This window comes from Kryptolebias marmoratus, linkage group LG22 (genome assembly GCF_001649575.2).
Source record: "Kryptolebias marmoratus isolate JLee-2015 linkage group LG22, ASM164957v2, whole genome shotgun sequence".
Classification (NCBI taxonomy): Eukaryota; Metazoa; Chordata; class Actinopteri; order Cyprinodontiformes; family Rivulidae; genus Kryptolebias; species Kryptolebias marmoratus.
Window position 1 is genome coordinate 24,871,836 of NC_051451.1, and position 18,821 is coordinate 24,890,656.

The window sequence follows — 18,821 nt, forward strand, 5'->3', positions numbered from 1 at the left end:
AACCAGCAGTGTAATACATTATCAATAAACACGCATCATGAACAATGCTAATGATTTATAGGTGAAACTTGCTAAAAACCTGATATGAAAGAAAGATGAGCTCCTTATATGGCATTGAATCTGAGCAGCTATTAAATCTTATCTCTGAAACTAAGACAAAAGCTATTGATTCCTTTGAGAGAATCACACTGCATGAAGGAAAAACAATATCTGTTCACAACTCAGATTTATTTATTCCTAGCTTTAGGCGGTCTCATTTTAATTTATGGGTGTTGCATTGAGCTCACTGAAGCAGGCTGCCCACTCTTGCAAGTCTCCAGAATTAGAGAGCAGATATTCAAAAACAATAACAACGTAGGCCCCATTTTCATTTGAAATTATGTTATGAATATTCATACATATAGGCTGCCTGGATTCTGATTCAATTTAGGGAGTCTTTATAATATCCCAGCTATCAAGCTCAGAATCTCATTGCTTGTGCTGGGTGATATCTAATCCACATGATTGAAATGGTGGAGGATAATTAAAAATATAAAACCTCACTTGTTTTTTTTTTTTTAAACTTAGTTCTACTTTGGAGAAATTTTCTTTAAAGAGAAAAGCCCACAGGACATATTTGGATTCTTGACTTTGGTCGCATTAAGAGTTAAGAACAAACAAACCTTTAAGGTAAACAACAGACGTGGCGTGGTTTAAAAATATGAACTGATGAAATGTTTGCAAATGACCTCTACAATACCATGGGTATTTTCTTTATACGAGGGACTGTGTGCAGAACGAACAGATTATTACATTAACACATGAAAATGAATAAAACACAAAGGTGTCTTATTTAGCTTTGTATTATTTAGTGTGACTGAGGTGGGACTGAGATGTTTAGCTGTGATGCACACTTCCAAAGGTGAAACACTGAGCTGGGTGAGAAAAACAGGGTGATGACTGTTGATAAAAACTCGCAAATGCAAAAATAAGAATGCCTTCTCGGAACGAGGGCTGTGTTTACCGTTTCCTCCGACGTGCAATTACTACCGTCGGACAATCAGTGAAACCTCCTGTTATAATGATGTTGGAGGAAAGCTGGTTATCGTAAAATATATGCATCCACAAGAAACTACAGGTGCTCAGAGGACCTACGAGTCGATGTACACAACTGAACAATTACCTTTAAACAAATTAGAAAGCATCACTCCACACAGCAGCTCCCAACAAGAACCTTGTATCTGTCTAAACAGTTATTGTACAACCTAAACCCATCCAGACTCAGGTCGTAAGTATTTTAACAGCCTCTGTCTGAATGGATTTTCTGCTTCCTTCTGAGAATTCTTATTTATTTGTTAAATGGTGAAGCTCAGCTGGTGGTGTGTTATCGAGTATACTCACACTTAAAATTTATCATCTGGATAAGATTTACACAAATTCTACAATAAATTGGAGATTTTTTTTTTTTTACAAATAACTGCAAAGAGTTGTGCTGCTAATAATAGGAAATCAAAATCACAGTCGTTTGTCAGCCATAAAAACAAACAAACTATTTTCTTTTGTTTAAAAACTTAAAGTCTCAGCTTCAGGTTATCTTTGGGTCAAAATGTCAAACTCTTGAATTCATTGTTTCTTATTTTCTTAGATGCTAGTCAAGATCTGCTACATATATAAAACATATTTATCCTACTTTTAATTCTCATGTCATGGAGGCAAATGTATTCAATGATCAGTGTTTCCCAAATCAAAAAAACCCAACAGTTAATTGCAATATTATAATTTTAAATCAACTTCCCTCTGATTTTACAATGCATTGACAGTTATGAGAGGTTTTTTTTCTCTGTTCATAAATCTTTTACATCTATGCACTACTTTTTACTGTGAAGCACTGTTTTTTTTTTATCTGTAAAAGGTGCTATATAAAAATCAAACAAAGCTGCATTAATTGTTTGAATTTGTACATTTTAACAACTCAGAAATCACTATTTTATAAACCTTTACACTGCCAACACTTTTGCATTAGACAATTTTTTTGCATCAAAGACTGTCTTGATCTGCAGTTTTTACAAAAAAAGGATTCATATAAAACACATAATACAACACAAACTGATGAAAATCAGACTTTCAAGCGAACCCCGATTAATTGCTCTTTTTATATGAACTGTTATTGGGAATGGACCACTAACCAACAGTCTTCCACTAAAAAAAATATAGCAGAAGGTAAAACTCAGAAGTTCCCACAGCACACATATAAGGATTTGAGCGTTAATGTGTGCAGCAACTTCATATTCTGCTTGATTCATTACTCATTCCTCCCCTCGTTGTGAGGCATTTTATTACTCCTTTCAATGAAGCAGACTTAACCTCTATTGCTATGAGTAGGCAGCCTGATTACAGTTATTATTTTTAATAAAAGCTATTGGCTCTGGAATCATTTGGTCTTGTCCTGTGAATAGCTGGTTACGCACGGCTAAGCAGTGTCTATTGGGCTGCATGAGATTTAATATCTGAAACTGTTTAGGTTGCAGGCTGTCCAAGGCCCTGCTTTTGTATACAAAATGCAATCTGCCTGCAATCAGGACTGACACCACTGTTTACTGCCTGACAGGCCTGCCACACAGTACACAGCTCATGGTATGCAAGACAGTGACAGATAGTGGCAGGCCCAGCCAAGACAGTCAACAGGCTGGAGTGATGCTTTTCAGTGAAGAAAAGTCTGTAGTGTGGGTAGGATATATTCCACTGGCTTTTCACAGAGGATGGAGAAGGCTATCTCAGATTTATCAGGAACGCTCACTCTCACTCCAAATTAATTGCATGTCAGTCAAAGAGAAAGTGAAATAGAGGTGAGAAAGTGACTCAGACCTTTGTATTAGTGGAGTGGTGGGAGATGGGTGGCTGGGGGTTTAAAATGCAAACCTTAAATGCTCTAGAGAATGCACTTAATAACCAAAAAGCTACAGAAAAATTGGGGGTAAATAAAGACAAATATGTGGTCAGAGCTGAAAGAGATGTCCGTATGTAATGGATGGCTTTTTAGAGCATGAATAAATAAAGACCAACTTATAAGCATCCAGCTAAAAAAGAGATTACTCAAAATTTTTTTTTTTTTTTAGTTCAGATGATTTTCTCTATTGTTAAAAAAACCTAAATCCTTCTCCTAATGCTTTCTGACCTCCCTACTCTGTGGCATTGAGTCTTGAGCCAATTTGTTCCAACCACTACCTCAAAAGACAAGTAAACAAACAGAAGGGGAAAAAAAAAAGTAATTTCTTCTCAGATGACTTGAACTACAGTATGCTGAGGGGATTCCATGGAATTATTCCCAGATAACATGAAATTGCCTACAACAACTTCAACGCACATTGTTGAGGTTCATGACACGGAGTGATAAACCATATCTGACTTCGGCCACTTTCTCAAAACTTTTCCAGGACTTTATTCATAATACACCTTTTCAACACAAAACCATTGTGAACACTAGCCGGTACTCCGAACTTCATAAATCTGCTGGTACTCAGTGTCACCAACGACCAAATCTTAAACGACATTAACCACAGGACACCACAGGGGATCAGCTAACATACGACTCACATGGAACAAAAGTTAATCACAAGTAGCCAATCAGAGGCACAGATGAGCGCCGGGAATCTGATCAGTGTTACTGTAAGGACTGTATAGTCCATTGTAAGTAAATTACCAACAGACTTACTGTTTAAGTCTTGGTCAAACAAGATATGGATGCTTAACATGAGAGGGGAGCAACACATCCAGGTACTTAGCCTCTGTGCAAGGCTCCCGCCTCCTTTTGAGGTTGCAAAATGAAACGAGCAATTAACCGGGACACAACCCCTCCACTTTGACTGGAAGTGAATGGAACAACCTGATGTGTTTGCTAACAAAACTGCATCTAACATTACAGCATTCCTCTGAATCTTTAAAGTGTATGAGGCAAATAATTATTTCATATAGAAAAACAAACTGAAGTTCATCAGGCTGTTTTATTTTACCCTCTTGGCTGTTGGTTATGAGTTAGTAAAAGTAAATTAATTAAATCATTATACATATGATTTCAACCAGATTCAAGTTATATTTCTTGTTTTTAAAGTCCTCAGAGAGTATCAGATTTTTTTCCCCCCGCTTTGAGCATTGACCTTAACCATTCTTTATGCTGCTGTTATGCAGAAATATTCTGCACTGAAGAGTAACTCCTCACAAGAGAAATAAACTCTGAGAGCTGTTTTCTGAACAACCAGGCAGTTGTCACAGTTCAAACCAAAGGTGTGACCGCGCTCAGGCTCACACGAGAAAACTGCGGCGCTTTGAGGCTTTAGATGATTTTAAAACACAAGATGAATGCATTTTCATGACCAATAAAAGGATCTACTAAAAGAAAGAAAGAAAAATGGTATTTCAGTGCTGCTGTAGTTGTAACATTCGTATGAGATTGTTGTATCTTAAAGGTTTTCAACATCTCCAACACTGAGGAGTATTAGTCCACATCGGGGTTTTTGTTTCTTGAACAAAGTGACAATGAAGCAGAACTTGAATTTGGAAAAATGGATTTCTGTTAAAATCTATCGTTTCTTTTTGCAAAACAAAAGAAAACCCTGAAAAACAACCAAAACTGGGCCTGACTGACTGAATACGCAGGTAAACACTTACACCAGATTGGACAAAAAATTACATCTATAGAGAGTCACTGAATCATTTAAAATCAGAGGAGAACTAATATAGTTAAATAAATCAGATCTTACCTTTCATTTCCACGTTGGGGGCTGCCGTGTCGTTATTTTCTGGTTCAGCAACAGGCTCCTGTTTCTCTGCTGAAAAACAGAGGTTACATTTTATTACTTGTTACATGCACACAACAATATTGTCTTTGTTGACAACATATTACAGTAGTTGTCAATATTTTCTGATTTTGACTCTCAAAATAAAAGCTCTACGTCTCGTGACCCCAACTATATTGCTGAAATATACAAACACTCCTAAAGAGTTATTTAACAAAGAGCTTTGTCAAGCTTTAAATAGGTTTTTATACATTTATGACCTTTATTTTTATTTTATGTAACAGTGAAGGCTACATATGCTATTAGCAATATTTTTAAAGCTGATTTGATTTCTGTAGATCTTTTCAAGGACCTCACACTTAATCATAAGTGGGGTCCCACTGACTTATTGCACTCGCTTGTCAGAAAAATATATCTTGACCTGTCACATTTTGTACAAGATCACCTTTGTTATTTAATGTGCGCACCCAGACTCTACAGAGAGAATAAGTCCATGTTCAGTTTTTAGCTGCATAAAATGTATATTTTTCAAATTGTATGCAGAAAATACACCAGTGAAGGAGAATAAAGACCACTCTTTAAAAAAATATTTCCCTCAAAAACTAAAAACCACATTTTATTATATTTTGATTTGCACAGTTTTTCAACTGTATGTCAGTAATGGTGCCCAACAATACCAAAAAAAGTTGTTTTGTGGGTTTTCCTTAGAAAGTGTAATTCATTTGTTGGGAAAATGACAGAAGAATTGCCTAGAATTTAGGCACATAAAGGGAGAAGTTGCTTGATATGTGTCCAAAAAAGTGTTTTTTATTTTTAAACACAAAAACACTGATGGAGTTGTTGCAAAGTGCTCAAGAAAGCAGATTTGACTAAAGGTACTGGCCTCTAAAGAAAAAGATGCAAATAACTCTTCATCAGACTTTATTTTTTGAACTTAAAGAGTTCATTTTAAAAATAAATTTGAACTGCTGTCAAATCATGTGATATAAATGAAAATATCAGTCGAGTTCTTCTGTCTTTTGACAGCCATTGAGGTTTTACAGACTGAACATCTGTTTGCTTTACTGAATATTTTGCTTTCAACGCAAAGTAAATTAAATACAATTCAAAGAAGTTTGACCTTTTTTAGTTCTGTAATAATTTGTGTCATGAATGTACCTTCGACTTCAGGGTCGTCGTTGATGTCAGTGTCTTTGTCGTCTTCTTTGTCTCCACTATTGTCCATGCTCACATCTTCCTCTGTACCTTGGCCTTGGTCTTCATTACCCTTTTCTTGACTTTGCTCCATATTAGGATCATTTTCATCTAGAGAAATAAACAAAAGACAGGATGTTGTGAATGATTAACTCGGGCATCAGAAGTCAAGCTCTGCACATCAGATCCTGCAACATGTGGCAGAAAAAATGAGTCCACACTTCATTACTGCTGACAGAAAACTAAAAAAACACTTTCATCAGAATGAAGGTTGACAGAAAAGAAGTGAAATCTGTTAGTAATAAAGTATTTTTTGCTGATGTTTTAGTTTGTTGAAAGAAAAGCTTTTATTACAGTGAGATAAGAGCATCACTCGGGTCGGGAGTACCTGGTGTTTGTGTTTTGAAGTGAAATTCATTGACCTTGTGCTACAATGTGTATATTATTAGTAATTAAAGATCAAAGCAAGAGCGTAAAATGACTAACAAGTAAAACGTGGCGAAAGAGAACAGATATTTGGGCTGATTTCAGACTGTGCACAAATATCACATTTTACAAAATATTGAACACCACATAATTGCAAAACATATTGATCCATGTTGTCTGGTTTTCATCTGTAACACACACTCAAGCCTAAAATAATGCTGCATTTTCTGCTGAATTATCCTTCAGGTGTTTTTTCTAACTGTAAATCTTTAGTCTCCCTTGGTCCTAACTCTGTTTATGTCTCATGAGAAGATAATTACACATCCTAGGTCTTGGAAAGCATCCCGGGGCCGCATTTGCTAGAACCTGCTCATGGAATATCTGCAGAATTCATGTAGCGAGAGGCTCTATCTGTCAAATCGCTGTCAATGGCATGGGATTTGAATAAAACAAAAACAGAAGAGAGATGAGGCACTGCTCGCTGCCAGTATGCAAATGCAGAATCTTAATTATATACCAGCAGCACAGAGGATATTCAGAAAAGAGAAATGGTTCTGGCTCAAAGTTAATGGTTGCCAATTTCTAACGCACACACACAGATGCACAAATTTGCTCGCTGAGTTTACTTTCAGCTCCTGGTGTTAGCACAACAAAACACATCTGAGTCTTGGGGAGGTATTGTATAGATGTATTTAAAGTTTTTTTTAGTAATTGTGTTGCTGTTTTTCCCGTTTTAACAAGGCTGCCCACGTTTGAGCTTTAAACTTGGAGCAGGACTGAAAACCAAATCAAAAAGCTGCGTGTTTGTAAACCTGAACAATTTCTATTTCCTCGAGAGATAAGAGGCAGTTCAAGGTGTTCCTCCCTTCTCAGTAAGTGATGTGTAGCGTAGTGGAAATCTTCACTCACAATCACATCTAATCACACCCGTTTCTGCTGGAGATTTGACTTAAAACTGTACTTTACCTAGGTTCTGACTCGCCATCTCTGCATCTTCTTTTTGCCCCGCATCTACAAATAAATAAATAAAAATAAAAAAAAATCAACAGAGCAGAAAACATTTGGGTTCAGTGCTAGCGCCTGCAGTTGAATCGACTTGGCTTTCGATATCACCTCAAAAAGCCTTTTCATTCCAACTCTTTGTGCAGCTTTGTCTTTGTACTGCAGTATGAGAGCAATGGAACCACAAAGACATGCATAAATTAAGTGGAAAAAAAGAAAAGAGAAAGAATGTCACTTCCAAAGCCATACATAATTGAGGGATTTCTTTGTTCCAAGCTTGTGTGATAAGAGAACTTCTTTTTGTTAGGGTGGTGGTGTACAGGAAAGAAAGGCAGAACAGAAAGGCAAATAAAAAAATACAATTTTTGATGACAAATGACATGAAGAAGCACTGGTGAGCAGAGAGGCTGAGCACATGTTAATGGTCCGCAGAGCTACGTTACCATTGTCGCCCTCCTCTTCATCACCAGTTTTCCCTTCACCTGAAAAGAAAGGAAGGGGAGTTGTCATGTAAATAGGCATGAATGTGAATCATGACAGCCACTCATGTTGAAAAACAAAGCAACTAATCATCAGCGTTCATCATCCGCTGGTGCAGGATTCATTTTGGGAGAGCTGACATCACATTTTAAAACTTTGCTCTGTTTCCCATTTTTTTAAGTCTTTTAGCAAACTTTCTTTTTCCATATTAGTCCAGCACAACAGGGTTTTTATTTATGACACAAGTTACTGGTATGAAACCATCACTAATATGCTACATATACTACATAACTTTTGTGGAGCTTATATATTTGTTACAATAAATATGGTCTCCAGACTGCTTTCATTAAACCAGACAAAGGCTGAAAACACACCGGGAAAGCCACGGTGTACCATCGGAGCCCGTCTGCTAACACCACTGAAACACAAAGGATGTGTTAAGCTGAAGTGCGCTGAAACAACACAGACCAGCTTTAAAATATTAGCTTAATATGTTTTCTTTCCTACCAGAATAGCAAATCTCTTAAGCAATGGGTCGCCAGACAATATCTCATTTTTTGTTTTTCTTTGCTTTATAATGACAAGATTTGGGGTCATATGGTATTTTAGGATATTTCTCAACCTCATTCTTCTTTAAACTTTTGATATGAAACAGAACTACAGCTGAATAAGACAAGAAGAACTGTCAACAAAAGCATAAAAGAAGAGCTGCTACGGGAAATATTGCCAGATGTTGCGGTACATAGCGTTGGTTGGTGGCCAGAAGCTCCAGTTTTGGGGTTACAACTAAAAGTAATTTAGTTGTTTTTATGTGTGTCATATGCCTCTCTTAATGTTTTGCCCTGTAGTCCTTTAAGCATATGTAGTGATTGTCAGTTTTTTTAATAGTCATTAAAGTCCACGAGTTCGAAAAGATAACGTGACTGTCATTTTGATCATTTTGTCTTTCTTTCTTTGGCACCCATTAGTAAAATGCTGTTAGTCCTACCATGAGGTTGTGGTAATGGGCCAAGTTGTTTGTTTTACCAACAATTCTGAATAGTGTTTTTATATGAAACACAGTAAAATTACACATATTTGTTACCAGGTTATAATAATATTAGCCATGATGAGGCTACCCCTACTTAGAATAAAATGAACATTAAAACCGTAAAATTAATAGCTCATGTTACAACTTTTGCCAATATAACATCGAGGAGAATGATACTAATAGTTTACATGCATATCATCACCACTGTTTAACTTACAATGAGGACACCCAGCTCCCTCTATAATCAACAACACTATAAAATGTTATGTCCAATGTATGCATAAAATGCAAAATCTGAACATAAATTTTTATAAAACATTAATCCTCCTGTTACTCCTACCCTCTTCTTGCTCTTACGCTTTCTCACACGCATAGACACACATAAACCAATGACATTTGGGACAAATTGAGTAAATGAAAGCCATGACACCAATAAGAGAACATGCTTTACAATGGCTATTGTGCAGCATCTATAATTGCTTTTTTAACAAGCTGCAGCGAGGAGCCATTTTTTCATATCTATGCAATTTTGCCATGCACTCAGAACAATAAAAATGCCAGCCTCTATTAAATGGTGTGTGTGTGTGTGTGGGGGGATTTTTCCAGAGCCACATGTTTGTCTCAAGTACCTCTGTCCATCACGAAGAATGTCAGTGACACACAGATGGCAGCCCTTTCTTTTAATCATGATTGGCATTTTCAGAAAGAGCCAGAGACAGCAGGCTGAAAAAATACTTTACTTTCCTAGCCTTGAGGTTGGCTTAAACCTTTCCTCTGTGTTGGAAAAAAAAAGTATGCTAGGCTCATGTCTGTCTAAATTGATCCATATATCAGATACGACAAAGGACCGAATGTAATTTCCTCCAGGCTATTTGATCATTTGTATTTGGCTTATTGGATGGAACAGTATTCAATTTGTGCTAAAGGATGCTAGGGGACAGATAGTGGATAAACACACATTTACACACACAAACCAGACCACAAAAGATTCTGTGTTGGGCAGATGTGATTTATAATGGCTCCAAGTTGAGATCAATTAGAACACTGTCTCCCCACGATTTAAAAGGCCCAACAAGCACTTAAAAAGCTGCTGCTTATTCATGCGCTCCACACAGCAGGTGGCAGCATTGTCACAGCTTTCTTTCCCCATGCCTCCTATATGATACTGTCAAAACTGTGAATCGGGGTTCGACAGGCTTTACGGAGAAGGATCCAGCAAACACCGTGAAAATTAGAGTGTCAATACTTGCATAAAATCCACTTTGTGAAATGTGGTGACAAAAAGGCAATTTTAGGCACTCGCCTGCACTTGTGTAGTCTAAACAAGCTTTAGTGCTTTTCTGAATAAGATGTTAGTTTCACACACACCTGAATGATTTATTCATGTTACCATAAGAGTCAGGAATGCAGTATTACAAGGACATTAACAATTTACATCCTGATATTCAACCTACCTAGTGTGTCCTACTTGCGTGACCACTGAGTAAACATCAACTGCAGATATTTTTAAGTAAAAGTGGTATTCTTACACAAGAAAAAGATTATTGCGAGCAGGTTCTTATGCATTTATGCACACATACACACACCATGTCTGTGACCCCACCTCTCAACTGTATTTTTTTTTTTTTTTAATTAAAGCCAACCGTAGCAAAGGACAAAAAAGATCAAAAACGGGAACTTGAAAAATTTATAAGACACGTAGAGGGAAAAGGGGCTCTGAGATGACCAACAGTGATCATTCAAAGAGCTTTTTGCATGCAAAATTTGTGTGCGTGCGAGCAAAGTGCAGGTGCTTTTGTGAGCCATGTTTGACAGAGAGCCACAGTGTAAAAGATGGTATCCCACAGCGAGGCTCACTGTCAGTCCACACGTAGCGTTATTAATCTACATATCTATCCACACTCACACAGAGATGGGCCATCTTTCACCACCAACCCCTCTCTCTCCCTCAGGTTATTCCCAGCAAGCTCAAGCATGCCAGGAATTGATTTCTGGCTCAGTTTTTACAATATTTACTGTCCAGCCTGGTTACATCTACTAATCTCACCATTTCTGATCTGATGTCAAATAATAGGCACTGCAAGGCGATTGCCAACTGAGGTGTGCTTAAATAGTTTATAGTTCACCTTAGACCTCTGTGCCAGCATTTGCCTGTGTGTGAGATCTACCCTTTCATTCTCCTTCATTTTTATTTATATAGCTTGGAGCTTTTGCATGCTGTGCTTCTGTTTCATGTGGATTACATCACAGCACAGCACAGCTCGTTACACACGCAAACACATGTAGTTAATCTGTACCCCTGCTTCTCAAAAACATTCAGGGATTATTTCAGGTAACAAATGCCATCTACACTTGAAATATTGTTTCTGAATATAATACAACATGAATAAATACTAATAAATATATATATTTGTAAGACATTTATGTAGTTCTTAAATATAGTTTCAAGTTTATTGTGGACATTTTGAACTGTAAATGCTTAGAAAATATGAGTCTAATATAGTCAACAAAGAGTAAAATGTCATTTCAAAGCAATTTCACAAACCACTATAAAGTAAGGTGCATTTTGTTAAACAGTAAATTGAAAAGCTACAAGTGTTTAAATGACCAGTAGTACCGTTTTTAAAATCTGTTTATACAGCTGGGTTTCTGTTTTATTATGAACAAATTATTTTTTTCCTTTAGTCCACTAAGCCTACAGAGGTGTTTTGCTTGAAAGGTGAAAAAAGCAATTGCAAATGTAGCTGTTGCAGAGAAGCCCTATAATTACCCCCAGTCCACTAGCAGTGTATTAATCATTTAAAAAAAAAAAAAAGCGCAGAATGCCTCAGAGTTTTCTCTTCATCAGTGATGTGTTTAAAAGCACCTCATGCTGAACCCAAGAACAGGGGAGAGTGAATCCCCTGAAGTCTATGACACATGTGATAGATCACACTGAGGCATATTGACAGGCACCAATTCTGCTGCAGAGTGTAATTTAATGTAAAAAAAAAGCCCCACCACATATTGACTCCACCAAATCAAGAGAGAAGCTCTGCTGGTTCTGCAGACACGATGGTGAAATCCAGTGTGTTTTCAGTGAAAGAAGATCTTTCTCAGGTGTACAGAGGTGGTAGGAGATCCTAAAGCATCTTACAACGCCTGTCTCACACAGCTGACAGTCTGGTTTTCAGCATGCTTTTCCTCTGCTCTGTATCTTGACATCTGAGTGTTTTTTATGATTAATCCTTCCTATGTGCTACATTGAACCATACCTAACCTTTACAGTACAGGCAGAACAAAATCATTTTATCCCCTTCCTATGAGAGAGGTTGTCTCAAGGACTGACTGTTCCCAAGCTAGAAAGCTGTGCCAAGGCCTTTTGTGAATGGATTAGTTACTATTAAGCTGCGAGGCCTGATAAATTAGGATTTCTAAAGATTATTACAAAATACTTATGCCCTTCTAATGCCTGTGATTGAATTTGTGAATCATACTGAATTACTGCTGTAAATTATGGAAAGGTATCTTGTATGTGCAGAGAGAATTGACTTATTGTGCTTTGTTTAACAACATAAATTGTATTGATGCCCTTGGAGTGACTGCACTGTCTGATTCAGCATTTCAAAGACAGTGAGAGGAACAGATTTCCCAAAGAAAACAACCATGACTGTTATCTTCAAAAATTCCCTACAACCTTAAGGCTTCAAGACAAATGGATGGTGTACGATTTTAATTGCCTACTAACGCCCTCCAGTGTAAGAATCTAATTATCTTTGGTCCATCGTATTGGAGAAGCCTATAATTGTTTCAATATTACACAACCAAAGGGGCTGAAACTGCAGAATAGCCAGATAATAGCTTCTTAAACAAGTTTGCCTTAAAGAAAACATTTTATTTTTTTTTAAAAAAAAGACCAAGCTTCATCTTGTATTCATTTCCCTAAAGAGGAGCTTGGCATCAGAGAGCAAAAGTTTACCGACCAGGAGCACATTCCATTAGTTTACACACACCAGCAAATTTTTCTGTAAATACATATCAGTGCAAAAATGCTTCCAATACCAGTATTGGTGTTTGGCATGCACAAACAAGACAGCCAGTTACTAGAACTGGAAAACAAAAGAGATGCACATATATGTTAACATACCTTCTTTGCTGTCCTCTCTTTCGTCCTTGGTTGTGGATTTTGTTGATGGTGGGGTGTTATCTGTAAATAAACAATGAGAACTGGTTATTCAGTGATTTGGTAAAATATAAAAACAAACAAGATGCAGCTCTCATGACAGTTCTTGTCAATATCAACTGTCAAGAGAGATGAAGTGAGTAAATTCTGATAAACTCAGAGCAGTGATTAAATCTGATGGGGGGTTAATCACGGCAGGAAAATGTTTCAAAATTCAAAAGTATTGTTTCCTACGTCAACATTTAAGATTCTTTTGGGAAATTGTTGACATTTAGCATCTTCTGGGCTTAAGAAGAAAGGGATCACTCTTCTCTTAATAGTCAACATTCACACATATTTGTGAAGACGTGATCTTTATTTGCAGGTTTTGCAGCTGGTTATAATGCTACCAGAACAATGTCTTCTTCAGAAGAGACATTTCTTACTTCAGTCAGACAGTGTCAAACCGCTTTCTGCATGCATTTCAAATAGGGCTGCGAAGTATTAGAAAAACTTGTGATGTGCAATAATATTGTTTCATATTGCCATGTTGACATTAATTGCAATTAACCTACATTTTCCTCACCTACGTCGGCATCAAAACCAGTGAGAGTGTTTTGGTTTGACCAAATATATTACAGGCATACAGAACATGAATGCATGCTTCTTCAAATATATTGGCCTGTGATTTATTGCAGTTTAAGCAGGTCTTTGTGATACTGATATTATACTCACTGATACTGTGATGATAAATTTTTGATATATTGTGCAGCTCTAATTACAACACCAATTTTCCACAGTAAAATAGTACAGGAGCCAAACCTGTACAGGTCATCATAAAACAATTACAGAAAAGAAAATCCATTTCAGGGAAGATTATTTATTAATCCAATTTCTATACCCAATTAATTTTGTTAAGAGTTAACCAGGTTTAAGGAAGTGGGGTGGCTGAGAGTCTGGGGTACACCTTGAACAGGTTGCGAGTCCATCAGGGGGCCAAACACAAAAATAAAATACCATACACGCACATATTCACACTTAAGCCCCATTTAGAGTAATCAGTTAAACTCAACATGCATTTTATTGGACTGCAGGCGGAAACATGAGCATAAAAAAAGACCTACACCTAAATAGAAACAACATGCAACTCCACACATCACAGCCTGGGTGAACTGAGATTTAAACCAGTGCGTAGTGACAGTGTTAACCACCACACCACCATCCAGCTTTAAATATCCAATGAACTGTTCTTTATTTTTATTTATTCATCTTTTTTAATTTCATAAACCCTCTCTGTTGAGAACAAGGTTTGAATTTTGAGTAAGTTACATGATCCTTTGAGAAAACTCTTTGGCTCTTGATTTATACCTGCTGAACACACACCCAAAATGGCTCCAACAGGAAAGGATTGAAGAATGTTCGGCTTTGAGACCATCTCCAGCCAACTGTCTGAGCCAAAAGCACCATTTCACGTGAGCATAAAAGTCATTTGAACTTTTGAGTTGGTTCCAGGCTGACTGATTCAAACTCTGGCTGATGGAGCAGAATAAAAGGCCAGCTCTTGGCACCAGCAAGGAGGCCCATCAAACAAGGCCAAACTGGACGAGGACAGGAATGGCATGAGAGCTGGAAATTATCAGTGGCTGCTTTCAGTTATGGTCTGATACTATGTTATTATACTGTATGCAGTGTAAAACAGCTGGTGAGGAACACAAAAGAGATCTTGTAGAACTGAGCAAACTCTCAAATGCAGTTGCTCTCAGCCAAGACTTCATGATTTAGGGCTTTATGTGCACAATGTTTCACTCTGCAATATCACATTTTACAGTGCACTTATAAAACAGCCCTTTTATGCTCACCCCAAAATGGAATCTCTTTGAAAACACAGATGCGTGTAATTGGTAAATCATGGGGGTGACTTTGGTAGGAAAAACATTTTGATAGCGCCCTGAGTTCTACATTTACTGTAATGTGAACACTTTCTTCGACAGACGGTAAAACTAATGGTGTTCTCTACTTAGTTGGCTGCATGTGTGCTATGACATTTTCAAGAGCCTCAGTGGTTAAACATGGATATTCTGGCTGAAAATACTCCTATAATCTGAAAAAAAACTTCATCAGGCTCAACATCCCACAGTACCTTAGAGAAAAGGGTCACAGGCGGCAAGCTGCTTTTCATAAAAAATAATTTTCTTTAACAGTGAGAGCAAAAAGCTAAACTGTAGTCTATTGTATCTATTGTCTATTGTTTATTTCACATCAGTGCACTGACAAATGTCAATAGTTTATCCTGATGTGCAATATCTGCGAGTTTCAGGCCATGTGCCAAGATAGTGAGATGATAAAAGCATTATGTGCTGACAGTTGTGTTTCTGTCTGGTTTGTGCCGTGCAAGGAAGTTGCTCTGTCATTTCTTTGTCACTCGCTTTAGGTGGTCTCGAGGCATTGTGTCCGTAAGCCGGATGAAGAAAATGTTGTTGGGAATTAGCTCTGGATAAAAGCTCTGGCAGTGTTAACACACCTGACACAAAGTATTTTTAACTGAGACGAGTCAGGCCATGGATTCAACTTGTCAGCAGATGAATAAACATTCAATTCCATCTGCTGAATAAAACCCAGCAAATCACTGTCACAAGCTGGAGCTATGGCACTCACTCACCGTCTGTGTGCTTTAATGGAGGTGTTAAGGTGAAAAGGCAACCATGAAATATTCTGTCACTCACCTCCCTTCGGCTGCTCCTCTGTAACCTCCATGTCATTGTCTGAAAGAGGGGGGATATGAGGGTGTGTTAAACAATGACGTTTCATACAACGACTCATCACAACTTGATTGTAACATTGGAGCACAGTACTTCAAAACTGTACTGCCATCCACTATAAAATGAGTGCCATCACTGTTTTCGCTCGTCCGAAAACTTCCTGTTAAATCTCTTTCACTTCCTTCTATTGCCATGATCCACAAGTCCAAGAACACTCAGTTCCTTTTCCAACTTCCCCACCAGACAGCCTTGGATTTAGCGGGTTATTACACAAAAGGTCCAAGCGCCTGGATGTGTGTTAGAGGGGGGTTCACGTTCACGAGACATTCTTTTTCAATTAAATCCATACTAGTAGACTCAGCATAAATGACACAAAACCTCCTATTTCCTGAAATTACAGGGACTAAAGGCTGGCTTGGACAATTGTGCCTTTAAAAAGCCCTTTGATTGTCCCCTCTTTTCATTCTAACTCTATTGTGCAAGACCGACTGAGAGAACTACAGGTGTTTCTGAATGGATGAGTTGAGTTGCACCATGGGAGATGAGAAGGAGGCTGCTTGTGGAGGAACTGCAGAGTGAAAGATGGGGGAAGAGGAAGTGTGGACACCTTCTCACATCTCCTAGTTCCCACAGACGAAACATGCATTCATTGACACTCAGATCTTACACAGCTCAGCATGCCTCAAGGTGCTTTTATGACATGCCACTACACTGTAAATGCAGTAAATGTGTGATTGTTTTTTGTGCACAACATGTGAATGGAATACATAGAATCTGTGAGGGAATGTTCATGATTACGTATTCATATATGGTTGTGTATGAGTCATTGAAATGATTGCACAGTAGTCAACCAGAAAAGAAAATGCATTTGTTTTGATGAAAGGCTGTTGTCATCTGTTCTGTAGAAGTGTAACCATCAGAGCTCCCTGCGGATTCTGCGACAGGCTTTTCTTTTGTATAACACAGAATAAAAGGGTACAGTGCATTAATCTAACCCTGCTTGGGGAAACAAAGGAAGGCCCACTGATACAGTAACAACAGCACAAGAATGGAAACAGGAGGTGTTTCAACTGCTGCCAAATGCTACAGTCAAACACTTGTCCACACAGAAAATGTTTGTGACTTAGTCATGAACAACAATATGGGACACCAATTCTGCTACCAGTTTCTTTGTGCTTTAAAGTCAACTAAATTGCAAAGCTAGACCTACTACTACCGATATAAGATCTTACATCTTAATCCTTAACAATGCAATCATAAAAAAAACCCTATGCATAATCTTTTCCTTCCAGGCATAAAAAAGGAAATATGGTGGCCGCCATAGAAGAAGAAGAAGCCATGAAAGCCTTTTATTGAACTGTGTTGTTTGTTCTGTAAGAAAAAAAAGAGACTGCAACATGAAGATCTTAGTAAAAAAATGTTCTCTTTTTTAGTAGGCTCATTTTCAGGTAAGAAAAACAACAATTCTCATTTTAACAAGGTGTTTCACTTTAAAAAAACAAAACAAAACAAAACAAATTTCTTGAACTGCCAATAAAACTTCTTAAAGGTTGCAAAATGTTAAGAACTATTGCAAGAAGTATTTAGGATGGCTTATACTTCTACTAAACCATATTAAAGTAAAAAATCTTTGTAGGTAACCATGTCAAAACAACAGTATTCTGATAAGCATGTACTCAGAATATGTTTCGTACATGTCTGATTTGTGCAGAAACACACACATTTTTCACTTACGCTGAGCCGAATCCTCATGTCTGCCAAGGCTGACTGTGCTTTCTCACAATCACATCACTAACACACCATGGTCTCCTCATTTCCCGACCCGGAGGAATAGCTTTGCGAAACCAACACAGACTTCATTTTCACCCGTCACAGGGTTCCTATAGGCCTCCATATCCTCCATCAACAAATTACATGTGTGTGATAAAAGCATGCGCACACCACTGCTTTCCTTCCTCTAAAGCAGTGGGAGGGTTTGGGGACGCTTTCACCGTGGACACTGCAGGGTAAACGCATATGTGTGTCCACGTGGATGTGTGTGTGTAGGTTGAAATGATGGGAGTATGGAGTGTATTAAGAACCATGTAAATAAATGTCAATTGGAAAGTCAGTGAAACAGTTGGAGAGAATGCAGCAGCCTCTGCAGATCTGTGGGCTGTGTTAATATTGTCAGCACCGTGTCTGATTGAGGAGAGGAGGAGATGGAGCCCAGCTTGTGGGCAGCCACCCGGATCATATTAGTGGAGGAGTGTACCCAGAATCAATTTCTACATGCTTTTACTCTCGACAACCACAGCTGCCTGACTGCTTCCATACTTGCAAATAGTACGTGGCAAGGCAAGCATGTGGTCAGACATGACAATACGTAATAAAATCACACGATTAAATGAATTTATTGAGCTGTGTGTGCAAATCAATTAATGTTTTTATATGCCTAAATATACAACCATGGTAACTCCTTGAGCTCCTTTGATTCAGTTTCTTCAAACAGCGCACACACTGGTGGTTCTTTTAACTTCATATCAAAGTACCTGAGAGATGCGTAAAGTGTAATAAATAGGTCATTATATCACTGTTTACGAGCTTAGTTGCCGAGGTGGGTAATGGATAGTGAATGTTGCTACGCAGGTAAAAGAGGGTGGTGGTGCATAAAAGCTTGTTTTTCTATTTGCATATTTCCATCTGTGTGCTTGAGAGGCCTTATGACTTTAAATGCATGAAGTGCTTCTTGAGTTGGTGCTACATAAAAGACTTTTGTCTGCCAGAGAGGCTGTGTGAACACAAGGAACATTTAAGTGCAAAGCGGAATCAGCAGCGAAAAGTTGTAATCATTTGTTTCCATGTCAGTGGTCGAAAATCCAATACTTGACACGGAGCAAGTACCTGTTTTAAATGTGTGTTGTGGCTGATGTGGCTGATTGCATACGTGCATGAATATCTTCGTCAGCAGAGGCTATTTTTCAGTTTCCTCCTTCTGCAGACAAGTAACCATATTTTGGCTCCCTCATACTGACAGC

At 37.9% G+C, this 18,821-nt stretch overlaps 1 protein-coding gene across 4 annotated transcripts in view; it reads right to left on the minus strand.

Annotated features, from left to right (window-relative positions):
* The window catches only part of macrod2 (mono-ADP ribosylhydrolase 2), a 403,284-nt gene that overhangs the window by 12,804 nt on the left and 371,659 nt on the right, over nt 1–18,821 (minus strand). For 2 of the 4 annotated variants that reach the window (XM_025005187.2, XM_017412992.3), the window contains exons 10-15: nt 15,769–15,807; nt 13,031–13,090; nt 7,838–7,876; nt 7,359–7,403; nt 5,931–6,077; nt 4,737–4,802 (exon numbers count right to left, since the gene is read on the minus strand). In XM_025005187.2, coding sequence (XP_024860955.1) covers nt 4,737–4,802; nt 5,931–6,077; nt 7,359–7,403; nt 7,838–7,876; nt 13,031–13,090; nt 15,769–15,807 — 396 coding nt within the window. Of the gene's footprint in view, nt 1–4,736; nt 4,806–5,930; nt 6,078–7,358; nt 7,404–7,837; nt 7,877–13,030; nt 13,091–15,768; nt 15,808–18,821 lie in introns of all 4 variants that reach the window. The other 2 variants (XM_017412994.3, XM_017412991.3) reach the window with 1 other exon arrangement.